This window comes from Trichomycterus rosablanca, chromosome 19 (genome assembly GCF_030014385.1).
Source record: "Trichomycterus rosablanca isolate fTriRos1 chromosome 19, fTriRos1.hap1, whole genome shotgun sequence".
NCBI classification, from domain to species: Eukaryota; Metazoa; Chordata; class Actinopteri; order Siluriformes; family Trichomycteridae; genus Trichomycterus; species Trichomycterus rosablanca.
In genome coordinates, this window is record NC_086006.1 from 8,163,945 (window position 1) to 8,189,922 (window position 25,978).

The 25,978-nt window shown below is 38.3% G+C and overlaps 2 protein-coding genes and 1 pseudogene across 2 annotated transcripts; 2 read left to right on the forward strand and 1 right to left on the reverse strand.

The window, feature by feature from the left end:
* Positions 1-311: 311 nt before the first annotated feature.
* Positions 312-10,110, reverse strand: icmt (isoprenylcysteine carboxyl methyltransferase). The gene is made up of 5 exons (XM_063015638.1): positions 9,892-10,110; positions 7,093-7,181; positions 3,655-3,824; positions 2,608-2,825; positions 312-1,641 (listed from the first exon to the last, which is right to left on the reverse strand). The coding sequence occupies exons 1-5, from the start codon at positions 10,108-10,110 to the stop codon at positions 1,459-1,461; spliced, it is 879 nt and encodes a 292-aa protein (XP_062871708.1). The 3' UTR covers positions 312-1,458.
* LOC134333859 (transcription factor HES-5-like) lies at positions 10,109-17,915 on the forward strand. The gene is given in 4 exon segments (XM_063016028.1): positions 10,109-10,173; positions 17,150-17,270; positions 17,272-17,376; positions 17,484-17,915. Coding segments are annotated over 4 exon segments (723 nt in total).
* A 2,939-nt stretch (positions 17,916-20,854) lies between these two features.
* LOC134333860 (transcription factor HES-5-like) lies at positions 20,855-25,081 on the forward strand (annotated as a pseudogene).
* Positions 25,082-25,978: the final 897 nt, after the last annotated feature.

Below are 25,978 nucleotides of genomic sequence, written 5' to 3' on the forward strand. Positions count from 1 at the left end.
CAATATTTCTATTCTTATCTCATTTATTTTTATCTAGGCTGAGAAATCCCATATGCCAAAGAGCTGAACAGTGACTGCGCACTTTCAGTAGCCGTAGTTCCTAAAGTACACCGATCAAACATAACATTATGACCACCCCTTGTTTCTACACTCACTGTCCATTTTATCAGCTCCACTTAGCATTTAGGAGCATTTTGTAGTTCTACAATTACTGACTGTAGTCCATCTGTTTCTCTACATATCCCCTACAGAGCAGGTATTATTTAGGTGGTGGATCATTCTTAGCACTGCAGTGACACTGACATGGTGGTGGTGTGTTAGTGTGTGTTGTGCTGGTATGAGTGGATCAGACCCGTAGGCAGCGTCCTGTGACCACTGATGAAGGTCTAGAAGATGACCAACTCAAACAGCAGCAATAGATGAGCGATCATCTCTGACTTTAAATCTACAAGGTGGACCAACTAGGTAGGCATGTCTAATAGATGGACAGTGAGTGGACATGGTATTTAAAAAAACTCCACAACACACACTAACACACCACCACCATGTCAGTGTCACTGCAGTGCTGAGAATGATCCACCACCTAAATAATACCTGCTCTGTGGGGGTCCTGGGAGAATCCTGACCATTGAAGAACATGGTGAAAGGGGGCTAACAAAGCATGCAGAGAAACGGATGGACTACAGTCAGTAATTGTAGAACTACAAAGTGCTTCTATACGGTGGAGCTGATAAAATGGATAAAATGGACAGTGAGTGTAGAAACCAGGAGGTCGTTTTAATGTTATGGCTGATCAGTGTACATTTTGATAATTTGTACAGACACTTTAGAACATTCATTAATAAAACCCCTATTTAATACACTTTTGGGAAGGCCCAACTCTTTCTAACCGTTCGGTGAATTTTTGGTACACGTTGGCAAATTTTAAATACTTTACAGTACACCTTAAACGCTAACACTGAACAATCTCACTAGTTCAGATTCCCTTAAAGTCGAAACCATGTTCTAATACAGGTAAAACAAAAACAGAATCATGACACATAAATGATTGTGGAATTTATATAAAATAACCAATAAATGGATGGATATGTTAAACAGACATATCACGAACTGGAACAAGACTAGTAAGAACATGTGAATGTAAAAATATGTAATGATGATGAAGCAAATGTGTGTAAATGAAGGGACAATGTAGGAAGTATGTATGGGAGTCACGGGGGTAGCAGTGTGTACGTTTTCTGTGTAGAGGTAGAGTATCCACCCCGCTCAAAGCGCAACCCGTGTGTCTCAGAGCAGATCAGCAGGTCAGTTTCTTGCCTGTGTCCACACTTGCCTTGGCGTTAATGCAAGCCATGAGGTAACCAGGTACCCAGCTCGCTCACAGTGCCAGTCTGAGGTGTACAGGAGTGCACTTCTAGACATTTCCAAGTTTCCCCCTTCAGTTCATCTGTCCCAGTCTTACGAGTTTACCCTAATACCTGAGATGAAGGGCAAACCGGTGGGCACTTTCTTCTTGTACTCGATGTAATCCTCTCCGAAGAAATGGATCAGGAAGATCTCCTCTTCCTCGACTCGCTCCCGAAAGAACCGCCAACTGGCCAGTGTGTAAGCCAAAAGGCATAATGGGTTGCACAGCAGTATCTACAGAGAAAGAGAACAGATGCTTTAAAGCAAGTAAATTCTATATACAGTGTAGAGAATAACCTGATAATTGCGAGAAATGAGATTTTGCTAATAGCTTGTCAGGTAACATTTATTTATTTATTAGGGTTTTAACATCATGTTTTACACACTTTGGTTACATTCATGACAGAACAGTTAGTTACTGGTCACACAAGATTAATCAGTTCACAAGTTGAATGTCAAACACAGTCATGGACAATTTTGTATCTCCAATTAACCTCACTTGCACGTCTTTGGACTGTGGGAGAAAACATCATCAAAGTGTGCATATGAGACGAATCTGTGTTTGTGTGGAATAACCATCAAATTCACTCTACATGTATATGTGTTTAGCTGGATTTTCCTTACTGTTTCACTTTTGAACTTGTGTTACAGCTCGGGGTTCTGAGAATTTGTAAAAATCAGCTTGTTTATATTATATTTGTGTTATTTTCAATGTGTCAAAAACAACACCATTATTTTACATAAGCCTAAAATATATGCAAGTCCACGGGACCATGGAACGCATTAATAGGCTTTCCATACATCCTTATGGGGAAAAAATACCTTGAAACTCAACGCCTTTTAAACTCAAAACAACTCCCAGAACCAACTGACGTTGAGTTTCAAGGTACCACTGTGATTAAAAACACTGTAGAAAACTGAAATGATTAAAACTGTTATTAAAATTTGACAACATTCTGATAATCTAATTATGCTTAAATCAGACGGTGGCCTTAATATAGTTTAAAGTGTCTTAGTGCTTAAGAAGGGCCTAAATCTAATCAGATTATCAGTATGCATGTGAGAGCAGCCAGTAAATGCAGCTTATATACTGAACATCACAAAATTGTTTTAAATCATAATTACTATAATTAACTAAATGAAACAGTAGTAAAAAGAACAATTCAGCAGCCAGAAGCCAAATGAAACAGAAAAGCCTACCTGAGTACCGACACTCCAGTAGAACCAGCCCACATAGGAGGGGTGTCTAAAGAACGAGTACACGCCACTGGTGACCAGCACGTGGGTATGTGCTTTCTCATTCTGCACTATATGGTTAAAGTTGGATCCTGCTGTCAGCATGGCGGACTTGCGCAAACCGTCGCCACAAAATACCACCAATAACCCCACGACACAGATCCAGTTCAGATGCTTTAGTTCTGCCAAAAGATACAATACACAGGATGAATGCAAAGTAAATGGTTGGTGTTTGCAATAAAAGTTCTCAAATTTTTTAGCTGGCACAAAAAATACAAACCCTTTAAACAGAAAAGCTGGGACACCTTTTTTTAAATGCAAGAAAAAACTGATAAAAGTACAAAAAACATTTTCAGTGTCACAAATGTAATTGTATTTTGTAAATATAAAAACAGAATGTGACTCTTGCAATACACTCAAAAAATCAGGACACAGGCAAAATAAGACTAAGATTACACACATAAATACATTACACAAACACAGACTATACCAACAAACGTATTGGGACACGACTGTTTCATTCAGTCCCATTGGCACAGATATAGATAGATATAGAAAGCTAGATATAGATAAAGGTACTTCATTTGTACTAGTTAAGATTAAGGCTACCTGGCCTGGGGCGAGTAATGTGATTTATTTAATATGCATTTTTTTTTTTACTATGATCAATCGTGTTAATCCAGTCTCTACATTGGCATCAGAAATATTTCTGACTAATTTTTCTTTTAGATTTAAACAAAACGTTCTTCAAAAAAGTATTTACTCCCCAGAACTAATTTTAATTATTTTATACTTTCAGATTGCAGTGTTTAATTATATTTAGCCTCCCTAAAAAGAAAAGTTGAGACCAAATAATGTAAAGAAAAAAAGAATAATTAGGTTAAATCCTAAAATTGTACATTCTTAGATAAAGGAGAGTCAAAAGGTATGGACACTAGTCAATCTCATGAGCTTATGTAGACTGAGAGCTCATTAACTAATTATAGCTGTAAATGAACTACATGAACAAACCTGGAACGAGCAGCTTTTCCACAATGAACTCCATCCAGGAGGAGATGGCTGCTACTGTGTATTCAACACTGTGGTTGAGCAGAAAAGAGTCTAGAGACAGACTGCGAGGGTTGATGATGGCAGTGACAAGATACTCGGAGTAGTGGAAGAATGACAGTGAACACATGTACCTACAGAAACAGTTTACCACCATTTAGTGACAGTGACATCACCACAATGAACAATACAACAATATGCCTATTTTGGGCAAAACTCAGTTCTGAATAGGAGCAGGGTCTGGAGCATACTTAGAAAGAGTAGGTGCAAAATTGGTATACACTCTGGAAAGCACTACACACTTCTCTTTTGATGTACTCGCACACTAGGGGCTATTTAGAGTAGCAAATTTACTTGTTTTTGTGAGGTAGGAGAAAAAGAAAAAAAAAAAGAGTACTAAAGGAAAACTAGCAGACACAGGTAGGGCTGGACGATTTTGCAAAAAAAAAAAAAATCTCGATTATTTTAAAATTATACCCGATTGTCGATTACGATTTTTTTTTGTTCTTGTATAATGCAATTAAAATAAGACTCAAATTTCTTTTTTTGCATTGTAATTAAAGGCTGCAGAAGTGCAAAAATAGTAACAGCACCATAATTATCCTTTTAAGGGACTCAAACTTTATAACAATAACGATATCACAATAATTAACAATAATTAAAACAAAATAGATCTAAATTATCTATATCCTTATCTATCTATGTCTAAGAATAGCTCACAAACAACGTTTATTTTAAATAATGTTCAGCAGAACCTCCTTACATTAGGAAAAAAACTACAAAAAGTTCTTTACAGGTTTCTTAAAAGGAACACGAGCCTGTACTGTGCTGTTTCCACCACTGAGTGAGTCTGTATCAGTATCTATATTGGGGGTATCTAAATGTGTCATTTTAGTCCCATAAAACTTTCAAACTGTATTAACCACTATTATGCGTCATAGAATGATTCGATTCTATTGAACGGCCCTTTAAGCCAAAATAAAGGAACCGATTCGCGCATTTGGTAGTCGTTACATACAGTGTATCACAAAAGTGAGTACACCCCTCACATTTCTGCAAATATTTCATTATATCTTTTCATGGGACAACACTATAGACATGAAACTTGGATATAACTTAGAGTAGTCAGTGTACAGCTTGTATAGCAGTGTAGATTTACTGTCTTCTGAAAATAACTCAACACACAGCCATTAATGTCTAAATAGCTGGCAACATAAGTGAGTACACCCCACAGTGAACATGTCCAAATTGTGCCCAAATGTGTCGTTGTCCCTCCCTGGTGTCGTGTGTCAAGGTCCCAGGTGTAAATGGGGAGCAGGGCTGTTAAATTTGGTGTTTTGGGTACAATTCTCTCATACTGGCCACTGGATATTCAACATGGCACCTCATGGCAAAGAACTCTCTGAGGATGTGAGAAATAGAATTGTTGCTCTCCACAAAGATGGCCTGGGCTATAAGAAGATTGCTAACACCCTGAAACTGAGCTACAGCATGGTGGCCAAGGTCATACAGCGGTTTTCCAGGACAGGTTCCACTCGGAACAGGCTTCGCCAGGGTCGACCAAAGAAGTTGAGTCCACGTGTTCAGCGTCATATCCAGAGGTTGGCTTTAAAAAATAGACACATGAGTGCTGCCAGCATTGCTGCAGAGGTTGAAGACGTGGGAGGTCAGCCTGTCAGTGCTCAGACCATACGCCGCACACTGCATCAACTCGGTCTGCATGGTCGTCATCCCAGAAGGAAGCTGACGCACAAGAAAGCCCGCAAACAGTTTGCTGAAGACAAGCAGTCCAAGAACATGGATTACTGGAATGCCCTGTGGTCTGACGAGACCAAGATAAACTTGTTTGGCTCAGATGGTGTCCAGCATGTGTGGCGGCGCCCTGGTGAGAAGTACCAAGACAACTGTATCTTGCCTACAGTCAAGCATGGTGGTGGTAGCATCATGGTCTTAGGCTGCATGAGTGTTGCTGGCACTGGGGAGCTGCAGATCATTGAGGGAAACATGAATTCCAACATGTACTGTGACATTCTGAAACAGAGCATGATCCCCTCCCTTCGAAAACTGGGCCTCATGGCAGTTTTCCAACAGGATAACGACCCCAAACACAACCTCCAAGATGACAACTGCCTTGCTGAGGAAGCTGAAGGTAAAGGTGATGGACTAAACCCAATTGAGCACCTGTGGCACATCCTCAAGTGGAAGATGGAGGAGTTCAAGGTGTCTAACATCCACCAGCTCCGTGATGTCATCATGGAGGAGTGGAAGAGAATTCCAGTAGCAACCTGTGCAGCTCTGGTGAATTCCATGCCCAGGAGGGTTAAGGCAGTGCTGGATAATAATGGTGGTCACACAAAATATTGACACTTTGGGCACAATTTGGACATGTTCACTGTGGGGTGTACTCACTTATGTTGCCAGCCATTTAGACATTAATGGCTGTGTGTTGAGTTATTTTCAGAAGACAGTAAATCTACACTGCTATACAAGTTGTACACTGACTACTCTAAGTTATATCCAAGTTTTATTTCTATAGTGTTGTCCCATGAAAATATATAATAAAATATTTGCAGAAATGTGAGGGGTGTACTCACTTTTGTGATACACTGTACATACGGCTCTTTAAAAGGAAGCGAGACAAAAGATCCGACTGCCTATCGCAAAATTCACTGCAGCAGTTTCCCAGACGTGATTTTTTTACTCAGTAACGGATGTGATTTAAAATGTAGCGAATTACAATTCTTAGTACAAAACATACTTAAGTAAAAGTAAAATTACAGGCTGTAAAATCTACTTTAAAAAGTACAAGTACACAAAAAAAACGACTCAATTACAGTAACGCGAGTAAATGTAATTTGTTACTTTCCAGCCAATCCTGATCGCGCTCATCGGCTCCGTATTTTGATTGTTCAGCGGTGTTTGATTCAGTGAATCTTAATGAAACTCTTCTGTTTGTGTCTCGTTTTGCCGATCGTGTTTGCGCTCCTTATTACTGAATCTAACCGTTACCGTGTATAATCCTTGTTGTCTTCCGTTTACTGTTTTGGTTTTCGCTGGTTTTGGACTCTGTTTTCGCACTTTTTATATTAAACTTTCCCTGATTTATATTCCGCGGGCGTCTGGTCAGTTTCTGCTTCGTGACATGTTGGTATTTTAATTAAAATATAAAGTATGTCAACAATCGCGATTGTCACATTCTAACATCGGGTGAAAACGTTCATGCGAATTAACCGAATTAATCGTGAAAATCGCCCAGCCCTAGAAACACGACAAACACTGTTTGTAGGCAGAACTTAAACCTCAAGCTGTACACCATCTACACTACATGCTGTGCAAACTTGCCGCACAGGCTTCTAAATATGATCATTTATGATTGAAAACTTCAACGTCTTGTAACATTACCAGCCAAAGTGTGTCCATGTTGAATCGGCAAAACTTATGATCAAGCCACATCCGAAGGTAAATCCTAAAAAGCAAGCTCTCACAGCAACCTGACAGAGACAAAGACAAGATCATTGGAATTAAGTTTAACAAGGGCAAATTAAGTGCTAGAACCTTAAATATGGTTGAATTATATTATCTTAGTAAAACTTAACAGTGAGGTTCTGTTCTGTCAGTGATTTACCATAATCTATACTATATTAATGGCCTTAGTTACTGAATAGGGTACATTTGACACATTTAACGTCATGTTTTACACAAGATTCATCAGTTCACAGGTTTCATTAAAAAGACAATGTAAAAACGAAAGGCAAAAACAAACTGAAACTCTTGCCTCACAGCAAGAAGGTCCTGGGTTCGATCCCCAGGCGGGGCGGTCCGGGTCCTCTCCAAAGATCCAAAGATGTGCAAGTGAAGTGAATTGGAGATACTAAATTGTCCATGACTGTGTTTGATATAACCTTATGAACTGATGAATCTTGTGTAATGAATAACTACCATTTATGTCATGAATGTAACCAAAGAGTGTAAAACATGACGTTAAAATACAAACAAACAATTGAGGGTTAAGGGCCTTGCTCAAGGGCCCAGCCTTGGCAACCTGGCAGTGGCAGTGGTGAGGCTCGAACCAGCAACCTCATGATTACAAGTCCAGTACCTTAACCACTTAGCTACAACTACCCTAGTAGTTAAAATTTGGTTAAAATGAATAACTGTAATGCTGGCAATCTGTTAGCAAAGCTCAAGCTAGTTCATATTTTGTATGGCCATGTATGGGTATGTCTGTATGTCTGTCTGTATGTCTGTCTGTATGTCTGTCTGTATGTCTGTCTGTATGTCTGTCTGTCTGTATCTGTATGTCTGTATGTACAGTGTATCACAAAAGTGAGTACACCCCTCACATTTCTGCAAATATTTTATTATATCTTTTCATGGGACAACACTATAGAAATAAAACTTGGATATAACTTAGAGTAGTCAGTGTACAACTTGTATAGCAGAGTAGATTTACTGTCTTCTGAAAATAACTCAACACACAGCCATTAATGTCTAAATGGCTGGCAACATAAGTGAGTACACCCCACAGTGAACATGTCCAAATTGTGCCCAAAGTGTCAATATTTTGTGTGACCACCATTATTATCCAGCACTGCCTTAACCCTCCTGGGCATGGAATTCACCAGAGCTGCACAGGTTGCTACTGGAATCCTCTTCCACTCCTCCATGATGACATCACGGAGCTGGTGGATGTTAGACACCTTGAACTCCTCCACCTTCCACTTGAGGATGTGCCACAGGTGCTCAATTGGGTTTAGTCAATCACCTTTACCTTCAGCTTCCTCAGCAAGGCAGTTGTCATCTTGGAGGTTGTGTTTGGGGTCATTATCCTGTTGGAAAACTGCCATGAGGCCCAGTTTTCGAAGGGAGGGGATCATGCTCTGTTTCAGAATGTCACAGTACATGTTGGAATTCATGTTTCCCTCAATGAACTGCAGCTCCCCAGAGCCAGCAACACTCATGCAGCCCAAGACCATGATGCTACCGCCACCATGCTTGACTGTAGGCAAGATACAGTTGTCTTGGTACTTCTCACCAGGGCGCCACCACACATGCTGGACACCATCTGAGCCAAACAAGTTTATCTTGGTCTCGTCAGACCACAGGGCATTCCAGTAATCCATGTTCTTGGACTGCTTGTCTTTAGCAAACTGTTTGCGGGCTTTCTTGTGCGTCAGCTTCCTTCTGGGATGACGACCATGCAGACCGAGTTGATGCAGTGTGCGGCGTATGGTCTGAGCACTGACAGGCTGACCTCCCACGTCTTCAACCTCTGCAGCAATGCTGGCAGCACTCATGTGTCTATTTTTTAAAGCCAACCTCTGGATATGACGCCGAACACGTGGACTCAACTTCTTCGGACGACCCTGGCGAAGCCTGTTCCGAGTGGAACCTGTCCTGGAAAACCGCTGTATGACCTTGGCCACCATGCTGTAGCTCAGTTTCAGGGTGTTAGCAATCTTCTTATAGCCCAGGCCATCTTTGTGGAGAGCAACAATTCTATTTCTCACATCCTCGGAGAGTTCTTTGCCATGAGGTGCCATGTTGAATATCCAGTGGCCAGTATGAGAGAATTGTACCCAAAACACCAAATTTAACAACCCTGCTCCCCATTTACACCTGGGACCTTGACACATGACACCAGGGAGGGACAACGACACATTTGGGCACAATTTGGACATGTTCACTGTGGGGTGTACTCACTTATGTTGCCAGCTATTTAGACATTAATGGCTGTGTGTTGAGTTATTTTCAGAAGACAGTAAATCTACACTGCTATACAAGTTGTACACTGACTACTCTAAATTATATCCAAGTTTCATGTCTATAGTGTTGTCCCATGAAAAGATATAATGAAATATTTGCAGAAATGTGAGGGGTGTACTCACTTTTGTGATACACTGTATGTATGTATGTCTGTATGTATGTTTTGAAAGTATCGCGATATGAAACAACATTTCAGCCCTGTCACAATCCAACTCCTCCTCAGCTCTCACCATTTAATCCTATTAAAGTGGATTATTCCCAATTTAACACGCTGCTGCAGGAACAGCTTAGGTTTGTCAGCTAAATATAATAAAACATGAGCTAAATAATGCTATTTCCTCAGAAAAAATCATATATTTGGAATAGAACATTATCACCCGTTTAATGTGTGTGTGAATAAAATGACCCAGATCTAAATGATCAGTTCTCACTCACCTGATACAGAGGTCCCTTATATATGACCAGCAGAAATCCGTTGATAACTGTAATATACACCGCAATGGCTATTTTTCCGTTGACCCCGGTAAGATAATCGAATACCCAGTCTTTATGCGAGCCGAATTTAACAATAAGAGGTATAATAATCACAGCGAGTCCTGAGAGAAAGCTTTTAACACTGATCCTCCCTTCCAGCACCAACTTACTGCCTGCCATGTTGAAAACAGCCAGCTCTCGGAGCAACATCGCGCGAGACTTCACTCTCAACCCGCTTAGAGGGTGGGACTGTCGGAATACGGGTGGAATAAAAAATAGTCATAATATTTCGATAAAAGTCGTAATACTTCATAAATGCAGTTTCATACACTAACAAACTTATGCTTATGTGCCAGGACATTTCCTTATTTGTGAAACCGATCTAAAAGTTCTCAACTTCCCTCATTTTATCATTATTGCTATCCAGGGCTCTCAAGTTTTCAAGTTTGCTTGGAGTGAGGTTGGGGGGGTGAGGTTGTTAGTTTTCTAACAGTGTTAAAGTACGTCTTGCCTTCACATTTTTACAGAATTTTAACAAATTAATGTACGATATAAAAAATGCCTTAAAAGTGTTGAAGTTGGTCTATTATTCATAAATGTACAACAGTGAATGTGATATTTGGATAATATTAAGAGAAGGTTGACAATATAAGTCTCATCTGAATTAAATATGTCACTTTTAGTTATTCCAAATAGAATAAATTTAGTTTTCAATTTAAAGTTATAGTTAATTTTTCTATTAATACAATTATTTAAATCAGTCCAATAAATTGAGCAAAATGAACGATCCCAAAATAAGTGAGTAAGGGATTCTTCATATTTGTGACAAAATGAACATTCAGTATTTATATCTTTTTTAAATTTAGCAATAGTTTTATTGATAGGGTAACATTTGTGCAGAATCCTTAGAGTTACTTCCCTTACCTTATTTGTGATTAAAAAATTATTTGGTAAAAGCCGTGTTATTTTCCAATCTATATCATAATATAAGTTATTCCAAAAGAATACTGCAGCTGGTTTATATATTATATTCCTTTGAACAATGTTCCTAATACATACTGTAGGTTAGGTTCTCTTCCACCTCCAGCACAGAGCAGAGGTTAGGTCCGCTGCGCATTCATGGAACGCGTGCTTGCAGCTGAAACCTATTTCGGACCTCACCCAGCAACAAGAAATTCTATTTTCTGATTGGCTGAGAAATTATATTTTTCTGATTGGCCGATAGGTCGCTAATTCAAGACAGCTGTATGAGTGCAGAGTAGTCTGCCTTTGACTCGTGTGTAGGATAAGTTATAGTCATTTCTGTGCGGCGAAGTTAATCATTTCTCAGTGAGAAATACCATGTGTGGCGTGTGAGCTTGTTGAAATGCGTGTGTCTCACTCTCAATGCGTGAGACTTGAGAGCCCTGTTGCTATCTTTATGCGGCACACCTTTTGTCCATAATATTTAGACTTTATTATTAAAGTACTTTGGCTTTGTTCCTAAAATAATAACACTTCATTCGGGGGTGGCTTGGTGGGTAGCACTGTCGCCTCACAGCAATAAACAGGGTTGCCAACTTTCAGAACTGAAAATAAGGAACACCCTGGGCTGGCGGAAGGCATAGGATGGGGGGGTGGTATGGCGGGTGTTTACCTGAGCGGAAGCAGGGGGTAGGTGGTTAGGGTTGCAATGCCCACTCCAGCCCCCCCATAACGGCCCTTCTTGTGTTACTTTAGTTTCGCTCTAAGCCGGATTCGAACCTATGGCAGAAAACTATGCGCGATGCGCTCTACCCACTGCGCTACTCAAACTGCGGAGTGGTAAACAGGTTGTTACGCTGATATGCCTGCGCACACATGGCGTTACTAACACTAAAAGTGAATACTACTTAAAATAATAAACCACACACTTTCTAATTCCCACGGTAGCAGCAGTTTCCTTCTGTTTCATACATATCGCCCTGTCTCAGTCTAATCTGCAGCATCTGTCTCCCATTGATAAAAATACGGAACAAAGCGCGTCCCGTATCAGGTCAATACGGAACACGACGTTTAGTTTCCAAATAAGGAACGATTCCATATTTTACGGAAACCCTAGCAATAAAGGTCCTGGGTTTGATTCCCAGGTGGAGCGGTCCGGGTCCTTTCTTTGTGGAGTTGCGTGCTCTCCTAGTGTTTGCTTGGGTTTCCTATGGGTGCTCTGGTTTTCTCCCACAGTCCAAAGACATGCAGTCAGGCTATTTGGAAATACTTGTGATGGACTGGTGACCTGTTCATCATGTTTCCTGCCTTTCGCCTAGTGAATTGTACCCACAGCAGTGGGTGGCACAGCCGTAAAGCACACTAGCCCACCAGTGCTAAAATTTTGTCAAATCTCTTCTCTTCTAATGACAGTCCAGGACCCTATGACTGGCTGGTCCAAGGGAAGGAGGTTGTAGGGTTCCTCATAACTGCTGCAGTTATGACATCTGCCGCCTGATCGATAGCACCTGGACAGGGACAGGGGATAATGGATATCTGTGTGCACAAGTGAAAAGAAAAGATTGGCTACTGCACACATGTCAGAGGGGGCATGTGTTAGTTACAGCCATTCTTGGTAAGGAGTGACTTGCACTAGTTGTTTCATTCTGGGTTTTTTTAATAATCGTTCAGATTACTCTAATTATGGAATATTGACTTTTGTTAAAGCTATCTACTTCAATAGAAACTGATCTACATGATGTGGATTAATAGTAGGACAGTCGGGTAGTGATAATAGTTAATAGATTGGCTGCACTTGAAATGTTTCTCTTTAGACGTTAGTTATATGGTATAGCACTTTGTTGAAGGACATTTCATGTTCCAGCATGACTGGTGAGAAGTGTGGATATACTGTCTTGGACAGAGCCCTGACCTTTATCCCTCTTTTCACATTTGGGATGGATTGAAATGTTGATTGCAAGCAAGATGTTCTCGTCCGTTATTAGTGCCTGCAAATAAATGCTATTGATTAAATGGACATAAATCCATAAAGACACAATCTGACGTTTAACCCGTGGAAGCCATGCCCATGTTTTTGGAAAGAGATGTCCAACAAAATATAAAACATTAGAGGTGTATGCTTTTTGTCTAACCTTGACTGGTCTAATTTCAGCCATTAGATGGCAGTACAGATTGATGCTAACATTGGTAAAGCCTGAGCTCTTGGGGAAAAGGAAACTTTGGTCAGGAGGAAACTTTGGTCATATCTAAAAAGAGCTCCTACTAATCCTTTCCATTGAGTAACGTCCCCACAGATGATGTGAATCCCAGTCAGAGTCTACTGGGGTTCAAATCACCAAGTCATTGTCACAATATACTTCCACATACAGTACATATGACATATATTTAAAAAGAAACATTCTCTCTTGGGCGTATAGTGTATTTATGTAAGGTGTTGCTTATCATAGCTGAAGCTTATCATTCATCCTGATTCATATGTGATTTGTTCCAATCCTTCTCTAGAAAATCATTTAACTTGTTAAATTAGATCAATTAAATTCTAACCAATTTAAAAAAGCCTGCACAAAACTAGAAAAATATAAATTAATAAAAGATCAGAAGAATGTGGACACCTGACCATGAGCTTTGACAGCCTTCACTCTTTTAGAAAGCCTGTCCGCCCATTCAGTTAAAAGACAGTTTGTTGCCGCTCAGGTGGCGCAGCGGTAAAGTACGCTAGTGCACCAGAGTTGGGGTTCTGAATGCATCGCATCGAATCTCGACTCTACCTTTCCGACTGGGTTGGGTGGCAGCATGAACAACGATTGACTGTTGTTCAGGGTTAGAGGGTAGAGAGTCGGATCATAGGTCCTCATAACTGGTACAACTGCGGCCCCTGCTGGCTGACTGATGGCGCCTGCACAGGGCTGAGGAATAATGCTGATGGGGGTGTGACCCACCGTACACAGCGTCCATTAATGTATGAACTTGACTCGTGCAGGTAAAAAATGCAGTCTGTACTGATTGCGTATGAGGGGGCGCAAGTCAGTTGAGAGGCGTCCTCAGTCAGCGGTGAAGGGTCAAACCAGTATAGAGGACGCAATCAGGGTAATTGGACATGACTAAAATAGGGGGAGAAAAATTGGGGGAAAAAAGTGGGGAAAAATAGATAATAATAGAAAAAAAAGACAGTTTGTAGGGTAATGCACGTTAGACAAGAAGGTCTGGTCTGGTCTGGTCTTGCAATCAGTGTTGCGATTCATCATAATTGTGTTCAATGGAATTGAAGTTAGAACTCTAACTAACTGGCCTGGAGTGCCTCCACACCAAACACTTCTTTATACCTAGAAAGGGCCTTCGTCAAACAGTTGCTACAATTTTGAGGCATATAATGATTTTTTTATAAATAATTTTGTCCACCTGTTATCATTTGGTGTGACACACCAACAACACTTGAACGCCATGATAAATTTAAATGTCACAATAGGCAAGGAAATACAATGAACACATTTTTATTTAAAACATTCATGCAAAGTAATCATATACACATATACATATATTTCCCCAGGCTGAATAATATAAAATACTGAAACACAATTACAATTTAGGCTTTTGCTTTAACCGCATACCAGTTGTTCCTTTGTTTAAAGGAATGTGGGTTTCATTTAAGTCATATGCTTAACATTGACATGCTCCATATCTGTTTAGCAGCTATTCTCTTTGTATAGAAAGCATTCTGCTGCATATTGACAGAGGCTACCGTCCATTTGAGGACAAAATTAAAGCCCATCAGAGCTGTAATAAGTAATTTGTCTTTACAAAAGACTTTACAGAAGGCTTAGCAAGAAACACTTTGCCACTTTAGAGCAAAAAAAAAAAACATCAAAACGTATAAAAATATTCTTTTAAACATTTCAAATATCCACAGTCCACATGTAGTCCATTTCAGTTCACAGAGCGTGTCACTGCTGCTAACACAGAGGAAGCACATCTTCTGCTTGAGAAGGGAACAGGCGGAGCGTTTCTCTGGAGTACTTGGAGTAACCATCGTGGAAAATCAGAGGTTTTTTGGGGGTAAAAAATGAGACTGTTCTATCCCAGAGGTCTGCATGAGAGATGCCACTGTGCAGCTGGGATTTCAGTATGGTGCTGAGATTCTCTACACCATCAGTGCATTTTCTCTCCAAGGCCATGAGCTTGCATCTGAAAAATTAGAGCACATTACTGTGAGTACCGAGTAGTATCTGGTTTACAAAGATTGTGAAGCCTTTGAGATTGAAACAGATTTCTGCATCTTTATTTTAGCCACAATCATAAAGAAACAAATTCTAATACCAAGCAAACAGCTGTAATTGTAACTTTTTTTATTTGCATTTTTATTGCACACATTGATTAATCATTTCTAGTCTAGGCTGGAAAACATATTTAAACTTTAAGGACTCAATCTGGGTCTTCCAATTACTAAAATGCAATTTAAGGTTTGGGTTGTAAATATGCACAAAGGCACATACAGTAAAAGTGTCCTCTTTTTAAACCTAATTTATGTGAAAAAAAACAACCCCCCCCAAAAAAATAAAATAAATAAAACAACGGTTCATGAAGCTAAAATGAATGTATTAAAATTACAATGATCAAAAGCAGTCTATATATTAGATTATTATTATGCTTTTAAACATACCTTTTCTGCAGATCCTTCATGGTGGATGGTTGGGCTGGTGTCGTCTAAGAGCGAGTGAGTGCCGTAGTGATGTGAGCTGAATCAGACCTTTGCCTGCTGTTTAGCCAACATTTATACCCAAACCTTGTGCATTTTAATAAGATGCAAGTTCCCACACTTTTAACCAATCCATGAGCTGATATGAGAAAATGGTGGGAGATGGTATCGCTGGGATAATTGGCGCACAATAGCTGAGAATTAATAAGCAGGTGGGAGGGGGCACTATTCATGCACCGTGTCAGTCAAGTTTTTGTCATTGTTAGTGAGACAACACAATTTATAGTGTCCTTAGATAGTGAAAATGCTGTGGGGAAAATGTTGGAAAGATCTCAAACATCTGCCCACACGTTCTGAGCTTAGGCATACACGTATATACAATTTCTTTCATATATATTTGTATGCAATATAAAAAACTATATATAACTATTTATATTCTATAAAGAAGAATATACATTTTAACGGTCCTAAGCATTTGTTTAAAATGTTTAAATCCCAAAAGATATATGTAACTCTGCTTTAATGATAATTTAGTGCATTAATTTAATACTGCATCATATATAAAAACAGACTAAACTGTATATCACTGCTAAATGTTTATCTTGCTCTTACACACTTCTTATTAGCACGGGTTGATGTTAGGTGATATCTAAGGCTCAGAGGTCTCTGGGTAACTAAAATTACCCCTCCAGATGGTAAGCCTGAAGACCTTGAATGAGTAGGAGTTGCTCCTCTGACTTTGTCTAATGGGCCACGTTCCTTTTGTGCTTAGGCACAATGGGGTTAATCCAAAAGTGTGGGAAGCCTCGTTGCACCGTCGCTCCCACGTCCTTACTGCTGAAACAGGAGCATGTGAACTAGAGCCAGACAGAAGGCTAGACAGCTGTGTGTTTATGTTAGGCCGTTGGGTTTTCCTACACAGTGATGTTTGAAGTGTAAGCACCAAGAGAGAGTATGTATGCATTATCTAATCATTTATTTATTTAGGTTCATTCTAATCTTTAGCATGATCAGGCTTGCATTTGCCCTAAGACTATTCTGGAAACAAGTGCTAACAATCATAACACTTGTTGGGCATTTTGAACATGGGTCCCTGGAGCTGTGGAGGGCAACACTACCTGCTGTAGTATTGTGTTGCTTATAATTAAAAATTTAAAGAAGGATGCATCAAACCTATCAAACTCGTTCAGAAAACACTAGGCATAAGGTGGGAATATACCTTGGGGCATACCACATGCCAATATTATCAATTGATAAGGTGTCTGGCACAAGCAGTAAACTCTCGTTGTAACATATTTATTAAATGTATGTTATGTATTATACTGTATATTATATGTATATTATATATTATTATATGTGTTTACGAGATTATTGCTTGTGTCAGGCACTCTATCTAGCAGACCCTTTTAAATTTACAAAGGATCAACAATTTCCCACATTCACAGAGCACTAAGTGACTCTTTGCCCTTTAAAGCCACCATTCAACGCTGCCCAGAAAGGGGTTAATTGGTGTCTAAGAAATACACTCTTTATTAGGCATGTGGTCGGTCCTCTCTTCTTTAGTGCCACCCAAACTCCCCATTGGCTGCAGACTGTGAGAACCTTCAGCAAACCCAAAACTCACCCATTCATATGGAGATTAGGGAGTATAAATAGGGGAGAGAGTGAGAGATCACTGCACAGCTCAAAGCTCTTCCTTACAGAGAGCCAACAGAAGACACACAGCCATGGCTCCTACAATCACTGCATCAGTGATCTACTCCAACCACGAGCTACCACTTACACATAAGGTAAATATACTAAAGCACGACATTCTGTAAATTTGTTTCTCAGTTTATTATTATGATCATTTGAATGTTAAAGCTTGATTACTAATGAAAATATCTCTTGTTTTTAGCTGAGAAAGCCAATAGTGGAGAAGCTGCATAGAGAACGCATCAACACCTGCATTGAAAGGCTCAAGTCTCTGCTGAATCAAGAATTTCTAAAGCAGCAGCCTGATTCCAGACAAGAGAAAGCTGACATCTTAGAGATGACTGTCTATTTCCTGAGACAGCAGAAGCAGAAGCAAAAGCAGTCCTATTTGAATTTGAACTGTTCTACAGCAGCCAATGAAGGCTACAAGACGTGTGTGCAGGAGACAATCGACTAACTATCTCAGTGTCCGGTCAACACTGAGTCCCAAAGATGACTGCTTAACCATTTCCTCACCAAGCAGCCTTCCATGGAGAGGAGCAGAAGTTTTGTTCCTCAGCTCAGCTCACTAACAGTTCAGAACAGCAGCAAGAAGGAGATGTCAGAGTCCAGTTCTCTTTGGAGACCCTGGTAGACCCTGGTTTCCTACATTTGTAGGACTTTTTACTCTTTGTGGTGCAAAATTTGGTGACTTGTACATCAAGTGAAAGCATGTGTAGATGTTTTCATTACTTAGCTTTCAGAAAGTATACCACCTTCTTACTAGGCAAGAAGACACAGAACCTATTTCAAATGTGTTTTAACATTTGAATATATTAATAAACCCCATATTGGGTGTACCTTCTCTGTGTTTGCACAGCAGTTAAATGATATCAAATAATGTATTTGATGTTTTGACAACTCCTGAACTAGTTCCTCTGCAGCGAAACGAATTTACGTCAAATGAACACTTTACCACTTGGAGACCAAGTTAATTATGCATACTGTGTAAATGTTTATGATGATGATTACAGTTTTGTGAATCATACATCCTTACTATGTTAAGGAAAAACTGTATTTTTCAGTGATTGTCCAAATTGAATTTGAAAAGAAAACCCACATTGGGTGGATGAATTTTCTGCATTTGCAGAATGATTTATTTTGCTTTGTTAAAAGAGCTCTTGCTAAGTCGTTAAACATCTGTTATGTTTTATATTAGAACATATATGTCAAGTAAAGACATTTTTTAATTTAAAAAATGTTCTTTTATGGAAATATATGTAGCTACATATGTGGTGCATGCTCTTGTGTATGTTACTTGTCATTTGCCTTCAATGAAGGTCATGGATGTTATCTTATTTTATCTGGAAATGCCTTCAATTCAGTGCATATGCCTTCAGTTAAGGTAATGTTATGTTATTTGTGTGGAGAAGATGCCAAAAAGTTCCTATAATAAATTGTCAAAGTACAATCAACATGCTGTCTATGAATGTGTTCCTTTATTTCATTCAGTTCCATCATATTGTTTTACAGTATTTTCACTTATTAGTCAGAATTTATCAGCTGTTACTCACACACCAGTGCATTATCTAAACTTTCACAACTTGTGCAGGGTCCATGTGTTACATTAACATTTTTAATCATTGTGGATCTGATGACACAAATTCTTGTAGATGTGGTTAATAATTCACTTTAGTCACTCAACACTCTGGGGTCTATATGTTCTAGAGATCAGTTCATTTAATAATGCTCCACATGTTTTCAATAGAAGTCAGGTATTGCAGGCAGGCCAGTGTAGCACCAGCACCTTTCTTACTGTGACTTACTATCCTACCAAAGCACAGATAACCATTGAGTGTGCCACCCTTACATAAAAAAGATATATTTTAGTATTACTTGAGGTATATTATCATTTTTATGTATGTAATTGTAGGTTGTACTGTTTTATTCAGTACACCTTTCTGAAAGCAACTTATTGAATTTATTCACTTATTTATTCTGCATTTATTATACATTTGTCACTCATCTTTGCTCATCACCTGCAGTTAGCTAGTTTTACAGCTTTTAGGTCCATGTGGACAGCTGAATTTACTCTACCAAGAAGGCAGTATGAACCAAAGAAGAAAAGGTGATTTATCTAGTTTGTATTCATGTTAGTAAGATGAACGCAAAAACACCAAAAAGTATTCCTTTTTTTCATTTACACTTGCACTTCAACACTTTTGTTTTTAATTTATATTTATCTATTAGCTGTTTTTATTTGTTATATTTTTTTAGAACATCCACACAGATGTGATGCATTAGTAATACAATAGGAGTGTGTTTCAATGATTGAATTACAATCTCAGCCAAAGGTCACACACACTTCTATTCAGCTTACATGCCGTGAATAGGGAGAGTGTGGGAAAGCTGTGAAAAGCGCAGTCTCAGTCCTGGACCCAGTTAGTATTTAACTATTCAAAAATATTGGCTTGATCTTAGCTTTAATTTTACCAGCATATTTGAAATATGATGTAAAATAAAACTCCTTGCAAAACTAAACAGCTCACATATTAAATGAAAATATAATATAAATGCACTGAGCTTTTCAGAACTTTCAAAGTTTTTTTTTATGCAAGACTGGTTATAACATCCTTTAAATGTAGAAATTGGTAAAACAAAAAAGGGGGGGGGGCTTATTTAAATCAAAGAAAGTGTTTAATTTATCACATTGTCTGTTTTATTGTATAATAACTACCAGAAATATAAAAGTGTCTATTTAAATATACGAATTACATGCATGCATAGTGTGAAGCCTTTTTGCATTATATTTTGCATATATTATTTTATTAAGAAATTCTCTGTATACTGAGACTATATATTTATGCTAAGTATACTGATTTTTTGTACAATGGGATTAAACAGTTTAAGCATTCATATTATTTCTACAGCTACATAATTTACATATTTACACCAATTAAGAGTGAAATATATATTTACTATTTGCAGCAATGCTGGCTTCAAGACAACTTTTATTTAGGTATGGTATGCTTATTTAACTTTTTTTTTAATTGGATACCAAACCATGGTACAAAATATGTTGCAAAATAAGTAAATAAATAAATACAATAAATAACTAATTAGCAATAAATGTATATGTTTATTTAAAATGTAATAATGTAATAAAATAAAAAGGTTTTAAAATAATTAAATAAAAAGGTTAAAGTTAAATATAGAAATTAAAAGACAAATAAAAGCTCAAAATAAAATGAAAACAAACTAAAGAAAATGTGGACATAAATTTGATAGATAAATAATGCTACTACTAGCATTTACTTATACAGTATTACACGACTTAATAATCACTAATTGTCGTTTGAGTGATTAAAAATAGTTTATTACTGTACTATGTAAGAACAGTACTGAAAACTGTGAATTTACATTTCTTAGTCTTTAAAAAACAACACTAAACTAAAACTTTAATAATGATAAAATAAAATAAAATTAATAAATTGACTAAATAAAAAACCCGACTTACCATTAGCACCCCATAGTGGTTTTATGAATCACCACTGCTAGTCAGTGATGGGCGCTCACGTGATTTGATCCCACGCTATGCCGCTCTATAGTTTTGATAATTGTCAGTTGCTAACGGTAAGCCCCGCCCATATGCACAATTATTGCCTTATAAGGTTCATATAAGGGCAGCAAAGTAAATATGATTGATGTTTACCATTACTACAGTCATTACCATCATCATCATCATCAAGTAAGTGGTGCTGTGTGTATAGAACCAGCAGTTTAACACACTTTTGTTTAGAAATTTTAAAATTTTTAAACATGAAACTATTTGACATTCTTTACTGAGTTTATGCACACCTAAAACAGGGTTTAAAATTTGATTAAATTCATTATTAAGAAGATAATTGTTTTACGTAATACTAGCATAATACACTACTGAAAAAGAGAAAATGTTATACTAATTTACTTTACAGATATACACTGATCAGCCATAAAATTAAAACCACCTTGTTTCTACACTCACTGTCCATTTTATCAGCTCCACTTACCACATAGAAGCACTTTGTAGTTCTACAGTTACTGACTGTAGTCTATCGGTTTCTCTGCATGCTTTGTTAGCCCCCTTTCACCCTGTTCGTCAATGGTCAGAACCACTACAGAGCAGGTATTATTTGGGTGGTGGATGATTCTCAGAACTGCAGTGACACTGACATGGTGCTGGTGTGTTAGTGTGTGTTGTGCTGGTATGAGTGGATCAGACACAGCAATGCTGATGGAGTTTTTAAACACCTCACTGTCACTGCTGGACTGAGAATAGTCCACCAACCAAAAATATCAAACCAACAGCGCCCCGTGGGCAGCGTCCTGTGACCACTGATGAAGATCTAGAAGATGACCAACTCAAACAGCAGCAATAGATGACAGCAGCAATCTACACATTCACATTCAGTTAATATTATACTGTATCTAATAAGTGAAATTATTTTTTGGAATTGGTTAGATGATAACAGTTAATGTTAGACAGGAATGGAGAGATGCTCAGAAGGAAATATAAAAGACATAAATTATGTTCTATATGATATATTTGAATATTAAAGCAGTTGAATACTGAATGAGTCCGTTAGGACTGAGACTGCACTTTCCACAGCTTTCCCACACTCAGCTCATTTATAGCACAAGAGCTGAATAGAAGTGTGTCTATAGTTTATGACCTTTAGCCGAGAGCGTAATTGAATCATAGGGGCACACTCCTAGTGCCTCACATCTGTCTGTGTGCATGGGAAAGCAGTAAAAAACTCAACTAAAAAACTTAAAATCAATATTTAAATGTTTGACATACAGACAAGGCAGCACACAAATTTCTTATTGAGTGAAAATAAAAGAAAAAGGTTTTAGTGTAATTAAAAATTAGAAGTATGTTACAAAATAGGTTTTCAATAAGGTTGTTCAGTCAAGAAAATCTTACATTTTATTTACCTTACATCATATTGTGGTATTAATTAATATTAAACTGACAATATTGCCTATACTAAATATTTATTCATTCATTTTCTTATCCGCTTATCTAATTAAAGTAACGTTGGGGTTGTGCTGGAGCCTATCCCAGCTTTTCAATGGGCGCAAGACACACCGTAACACCTTGGACGGGACGCCAGTCTATTGCAGGGCAGACACACATACACACACACATACCCATTCACTTATAGGGTAATTCAGTGACTCCAGTTAACCTGGCTGCATGTTTTTGGACTGTGGGAGGAAACCGGAGCTCGGGGAGACACGGGGAGAACATGCAAACTCCGCACAGAAAGGACTCGGACCGCCCCGTCTGGGGATCGAACCCAGGACCTTCTTGCTGTGAGGCGACAGTGCTACCCACCCCAATATTAAATAATGTATTATAAATAAAAGTAATAATAAATGATAAAAGTATCATTTAAATCCAATTAGGCATTTTGATTAAAAACGGGTGCTGTAGTATTTGACAGGATGTATACGTCACTTAATTTCTACCTAGTTTGCCTGTTCCTGCCAATTCCAAGCACACCAACAGCATGATGCAGCCACCACCATGTTTTATCACAGGGATGGTACTTGGCAGGTGATGTGCAGTACCTGTTTTAGCCAGACTTGCCAAACTGTCATCCCATTAGACGACACTGTTGTCAGAACCATGCTTTCTTTTACTCAACAGTTGCTTCTGTCTTGACACGTTGCCATAAAGGTCTGATTTATGAAGTGCTACAGAGAGTCTGTTCAACAGGTTCTCCCATTTTTGCACAGCAATTTTGGAGCTCTTTTAGAGAAACAATTGGGTTTATTCTTACTTTCTGATCTAGGTCCTTCTTACAGGGATGTCAAATTTGGCTGGACAGACAATCTTCTTCAATTAAAAAATTATTAAGGCCGCTGTTGTCCTGGGAATTGTAGATATCTGCAGAAAGTGCCATGGCTTGTTTTTTGTCCTGACAATGCAGTGTAAATTCTGGGCCCTTATAGATCAGCACTGTGCATTTTCAAACTAGACATAGACATGGATAGATAGTCACTTAATTTGTCATTGTAGATAGTACAACAAAATACTGTGCAATACTTCTCAACATGAATCATATAACTATGACAAACTATGTCCAATTAATTCAAGTGGCATTCAATACTGCATCAAGTGGACTCCAATTCAAAAGTTCTAGAGATATCCCAAACATAAATAAAGCAAAAAGGATATACCTGACCACAATTTGGGTTGCTACAGCAAAGGGCTTGAATAATTTTGTGAATTACAAATTGTACTTTTTGATTAAACTTTTCTCTCCTGGTCCGGCTCCTTTCTGTGTGGAGTTTGCATGTTCTCCTAGTGTCCGCATGGGTTTCCTTCGGGCTGCTCCAGTTTCCTCCCACAGTCCAGAGACATGCAAGTGAGGTGAATTGGAGACACTAAATTGTCCATGACTGTGTTTTATATAACCTTGTGTAACGAGTAGCTACCGTTTCTGTCATGAATGTAGCCAAAGTGTGAAACATGATGTTAAAATCCTAATAAACAAACAAACTTTTCTCTCCCAAAACTGTTTTACTTCATAATTAGTGTGATTTATACAAGTATAGATTGATTAAACTAAAATTGCTATTATATTCATTCAAAACCACATTTCCAACACTGTGTTTCAGCTGTGTCCCTGTGAACAAATAAAATGACCAAAAAGTTAGTTTGACCAATTTGGTGTAAAAGAACTGCAGTGCCTTGCACAGAGCCCTAATCCCAATCCCACAAACATCTCTGGCATGAACTGGAATAGTATTCCCAGAATAAGTAAATAGTACTTTGAATTAAGGAAAGCTGAGAGCAAGCTGTAAATATGCATCTATCTAAATATGCATTTATCTCAAACAGGACTATTATTAGGCACGTGCTTTGGTCAAGAGACATATTTGCTCAGAATGCAAGGTCTCTGCCTTCTCACAGATCCCTTTCTCTGTTAACAACCATCTCACCTGCTGCTCAGAATTGGGTTCATTGTTTTCTGAGTAATACACACTTCATTGAGCATGTGGTCGGTCTTCTGTTCCTTTGTACCATTCAAGCTTCTCATTGGCTGCAGACTGTGAGAACCTCCAGCAAACCCAAGACTCACACATTCATATGGAGATTAGGGAGTATAAATAGAGGAGCCAGTAAGAACTCTCAGCACAGCTCAGATCGTTTCCTTGCAGACATCTAACAGAAGATCCACAGCCATGACTCCTACAATCACTGCACCAGTGATGTATTCACATCACCAGCTAGCACTTAAACATAAGGTAAATATACTAAACAATATTCTATTTTTTTAAATAGAATTTGTATTAATATTTCGTATTGTTAATATGGGTTATTAAGCAAACGTTTTCTCTTTCTAGCTGAGAAAGCCAATGGTGGAGAAGCTGCGCAGAGAACGCATCAACAGCAGCATTGAAAAGCTTAAATCTCTGCTGGGTCAAGAATTCCTGAAGCAGCAACCTGATTCCAGACTTGAGAAAGCCGACATCCTGGAGATGACATTTGATTTCCTGAGACAGAAGGAGCACCAGCAGTCCCACAAGAATTCAACCTGCTCCACTTCAGCTAATGAAAGCTACAGCAGGTGTGTGCAGGACACCATCAACTACCTGTCTCAGTGTCCTATCCACATTGAGACTCAGAGACGACTGCTGAATCACTTCCTCAGCATGGAGCCTTCCATGAAGAAGAAAAGTATATTTCCTCAGCTCAGCTCTTCAGACTTCCAGATCAACAGCAAAGAGGAGACTCTAGCCTGCAGTTCCCTCTGGAGACCCTGGTAGAGCCATGTGGACGTTTTACCATTAGGAAACCAAGTTACACATGTCACATTGGCATTCATGATGGTTTTCTAAGTTTGTTAAACTGTTCGATTATGCATTAGCACAATCGGACTAGCTGCTTTCATTTTGTGGAAATATCTGTTAACGTTTTCAACACTGAGTTTTCAGAAGCTAGAAAACGTAGAGTTTTAATTTCATTTGTTTTGCTTTTGAGTTTATTAAGAAACCCATATTGGGTATGAATTCTCTGCATTTGCAGAATGGGTACATTGTTCTTTGAAAGAACATTAAAGACAATGTTTATCGTCTCAAGATTATATATATATATCTTGTATGGTATAAGAAAATATGATCTACTTTAAATCTAAAGTATTATCATTGTTTAGTCGTAAGTGCAAAAATATCTGTACATTGCTTAGTTTATGCTACCTGAACGGAGTAAGATATTGGATTCTGTGGAGTCTGTAACTAATACTAATACTAAGTTTCTCAGTGATTCTTGTGGAAAACACATGTTTTTGCATGTATATTATTTTTAGCTGTATTAGCAGCGTGTGAATGCTTTTGGTTTAATTTTAATTCCAAGGTTCACTTTATTTTGCCTTCAGTGAAGGTCATGGATGTTACCTTAGTTTATCTTTTTGTATTTGTCAGTAATACTATGGAGATAAACAAAACGTCTATAAACAATATGCTCTTTATAATTCTATGAATTATATTTTTTTGTAGTACTTTGTTGTATTTTTTACTCATTAGGTCTGATTTAATCTAATGAGAGAATATATTGTGTTTGTTTACTTGGCAACACATTTATTTGTGAATAGATCTACTGGATCTGCTATTAAATGAACTTAATGTTTGAAACAATTCTATGTTTCTGAATGACTTTGTACTGTA

Excerpts from the sequence above, each read along its gene's own strand:
- icmt (XM_063015638.1), bottom strand. The coding sequence starts at position 10,110 with ATGGCAGGCAGTAAGTTGGTGCTGGAAGGGAGGATCAGTGTTAAAAGC. Across the intron at positions 3,825-7,092 it reads ACATGGACACACTTTGGCTG|GTACATGTGTTCACTGTCAT; the intron begins GTAATGTTACAA and ends CTGTTTCTGTAG. Across the intron at positions 1,642-2,607 it reads ACTGGAGTGTCGGTACTCAG|ATACTGCTGTGCAACCCATT; the intron begins GTAGGCTTTTCT and ends CTTTCTCTGTAG.